The 3,154-nt window shown below is 50.2% G+C and overlaps 1 protein-coding gene across 2 annotated transcripts in view; it reads right to left on the bottom strand.

Annotated features, from left to right (window-relative positions):
* crmp1 (collapsin response mediator protein 1) overlaps positions 1 to 2,921 on the bottom strand; it is a 23,282-nt gene extending 20,361 nt beyond the window's left edge. Inside the window, exon 1 of one of the 2 annotated variants that reach the window (XM_071408332.1) lies at positions 2,322 to 2,921. In XM_071408332.1, the coding sequence (XP_071264433.1) occupies positions 2,322 to 2,699 (378 nt within the window). In that variant the 5' untranslated portion in view covers positions 2,700 to 2,921. Of the gene's footprint in view, positions 1 to 1,874; positions 2,176 to 2,321 lie in introns of those variants that run through there. The other variant, XM_071408333.1, reaches the window with a different exon arrangement.
* Positions 2,922 to 3,154: the final 233 nt, after the last annotated feature.

The following is a 3,154-nucleotide window of genomic DNA, read 5'->3' as shown; positions in this document are numbered from 1 at the left end:
GAGAGAGAGAGTGATAGAGGAAGAGAGGAGAGATGAGAAGAGAAAGAGAGAGAGAGAGAGAGAGAGAGAGAGAGAGAGAGAGAGAGAGAGAGAGAGAGAGAGAGAGAGAGAGAGAGAGAGAGAGAGAGAGAGAGAGAGAGAGAGAGAGAGAGAGAGAGAGAGAGAGAGAGAGAGAGAGAGAGAGAGAGAGAGAGAGAGAGAGAGAGAGGAGAGAGAGAGAGAGAGAGAGAGAGAGAGGGGAAGAGAGGAGAGAGAGAGGAAGAGAGGAGAGAGAGAGAGTGAGACTAATTTCAGTCATGATATTATTAGATTATTGATAATTACTTATTGAAAGAGCAACTATAGGCACAGATGCTACTAGGAAGGATGTGTTTTCCTCTGAAAGGGCGTCCTGATCTTCTGCCATCTCCCGTCATCAAGGATACACAGCTGCAGATAGCGCCCTACCCCAGGAGAAAGATGTTACGTCCCCATGGCAACCTAGCCGTCTATCTTCCCTGGTGCTGTAGCCTAACGTCTACTGGCTGAAGTGTTACCATGGAGATACGACTGTTTGGAGCATCACTCTGACTCTCAGCTTGCAACATTTTTTTGCACAACCCAGGCCTGGTCCTCCCTACTGCCTCTGACCTGAACCCAGGCCTGGTCCTCCCTACTGCCTCTGATCTGGACCCAGGCCTGGTCCTCCCTACTGCCTCTGATCTGGACCCAGGCTAGGCCTGGTCCTCCCTACTGCCTCTGATCTGGACCCAGGCCTGGTCCTCCCTACTGCCTCTGATCTGGACCCAGGCCTGGTCCTCCCTACTGCCTCTGATCTGGTGGACTCACTAAACACAAATGCTTAGTTTGCAAATGATGATGTCTGAGTGTTGGAGTGTTCCCCTGTCTATCTGTAAATGTAAATATTAAATGATGCCATCTGGTTTGCTTAATATAAGGAATTTGAAATGATTTATACTTTTACTTTTGAAACTTAAGTATATTTAAAACCAAATACTATTAGATGTTTACTCAAGTAGTATTTTACTGAGTGACTCAAGCATGACAATTGGGTCCCACTGCCACTATATCCAAACATTACCAAGAATCCTGAAAGCTGTGCATGTATTGAAATCATAGTTTTCTTCAAAATTTTACACCATTTAAATAGCTAGTTGTATGGATTGTTTTCTGAATGAACCAACGAGGCTTTCCCCTGTCAGAATACAACCAAGACAGATCTCTCTCACACAAGAACACCTCAAATCGCTCTTCCTTGTTGCTCTCTCTCTCTCTCTCGCTCTCTCTCTCTCTCTCTCTCTCTCTCTCTCTCTCTCTCTCTCTCTCTCTCTCTCGCTCTACCTCTGTCTCTCTCTCTCTCTATTTCTCTCTCTCTGTGTCTCTCTCTCTCTCTCTGTGTGTCTTTATCTCTCACTCTCTATTTCTGTCTCTCTCTCTCTCTCTCCCCCCCAGAGTCCAGACTATTGTCTTGCTCCTTCCAACCTGCAGCACTACATACAACGTCAGATTATCACTCAGTGTAAATCCCTGATAACAACTCAACCATGTCAGATAGAGAACAGACGCATTGACTTGACACGTCGCGGCAGAAATGGTCAAAAATGATCTCCGCGATTGGGGTGTATCATTATGGGGCCTGGCTGTCTGACATGGGGGAGACTGGGCCCGGGCGGACATCACACAGGCCTTCTACTCAAACTGCTTGCTATCATTCTCCGACACTAAGAATTTAATCCCCGCCGAGGGTATCAGGAGCAGGGATTTATCTAGCCGAGGATACAGCTTGGTAGCAGCAGCAGTACCGCCCTGGCTATTCCGCGCTAGACAGCCAGCCAGCCCGTCCGGCTGCCAGCCCCGCACGGTGGGAGTCTTACCGGAAGGTGGGGGATACCATTCCCCTGGTGGTCGGTACCGGACATGCTCTCTCTCTCTCTCTCTCTTTTCCCGCAGCCAGTGAAGTCAGAGGCGGAAGGAACGCTCTAGCTGCAGTACCTCCTTTTGTCTTCGCGTGCAGTGCAGTCAGAGCAGCCGCGATGTTCCGTGTGTGTGTGTGAGTGTGTGTGTGTGACAGAAGCTGGGATAGCTGTCAAAACGGCGCTGTTCAATTCATCACCACGCGTAGCCTAATAGCCTACCTGGCCGTCACCGGTTCAGGTGATATGGGGCAGCCTAGAGAAATCTGCGTAGCCTATTTTAGGAACAGCCTACCTGACGTCACTGCAGTGCACGAACAGAGTAAGCTACACATGTATCATCCACAAGCGATCTGCCCTACTTTTAATCAACATGAACATGGGCGAGAGAAATCAGCTTTCACCTACCTTTCCATTCTTCTGACCGGAGTGACACTGCCTCCCTGCCGGGTACTCAATCTCCACACCCGGTCTCACACCCTCTCTCTCCCCGGGTGAGCTGACCTGAGAACCGAACCGCCGGACCTCACTGGCCTCACTAGCCGTCTCAGGAACGTCGCCGTCGGAGTGGTCGAGGAGCCTGTCCCGGCTGACGCTCCTGGGAGTCCTGGTTCCTCTCCTTCCCGCGGCAAAGTTATCACAGTCTACAGTTTTACTGTCGCAGGCGCCATCCGCCGAGGAAAACATCCCGTAGGATTTCCGTTGGTTCGGCCCGGTTGTAATCGTTCCTGCCAGGTAGACCGGCAGCTCGTTCTCCCGGTTCCACTGCCTCCTGCAGTCAGACATGATAACGACCGTATCTACTCACATTAATAACAACAACTGTTGATGTAAAAAGGTTTCAGATCAGATCGGTTAAATGGGACTTTTTACTCCGGTTGTCGACGGTCTCGCGCTGCAAAGCACCTGTGTTTTGGTGCGACGTGAACTTTGATGCGTCTCGAGGAGAGGACGATTATGATGATGACGATGTAGTGCTCTAGTTTCTATCGGAGCCAGAGTGGCAGAGAGAGAGAGGGGGGGGGAGATAGAGGGAGAGGGAGAGAGAGAGAGAGAAAGAGAGAGTGAGAGAACGAGAGAGATGGAAAGGGAGAGAGAGAGAGAGAGAGAGAGAGAGAGAGAGAGAGAGAGAGAGAGAGAGAGAGAGAAAGAGACAGACAGAGAGAGAGAGAGAGAGAGAGAGAGAGAGAGAGAGAGAGAGAGAGAGAGAGAGAGAGAGAGAGAGAGAGAGAGCACTGTGT

Source organism: Salvelinus alpinus, chromosome 6 (genome assembly GCF_045679555.1).
Source record: "Salvelinus alpinus chromosome 6, SLU_Salpinus.1, whole genome shotgun sequence".
NCBI lineage: Eukaryota > Metazoa > Chordata > Actinopteri > Salmoniformes > Salmonidae > Salvelinus > Salvelinus alpinus.
This window is presented reverse-complemented; position numbering and strand designations above follow the sequence as displayed.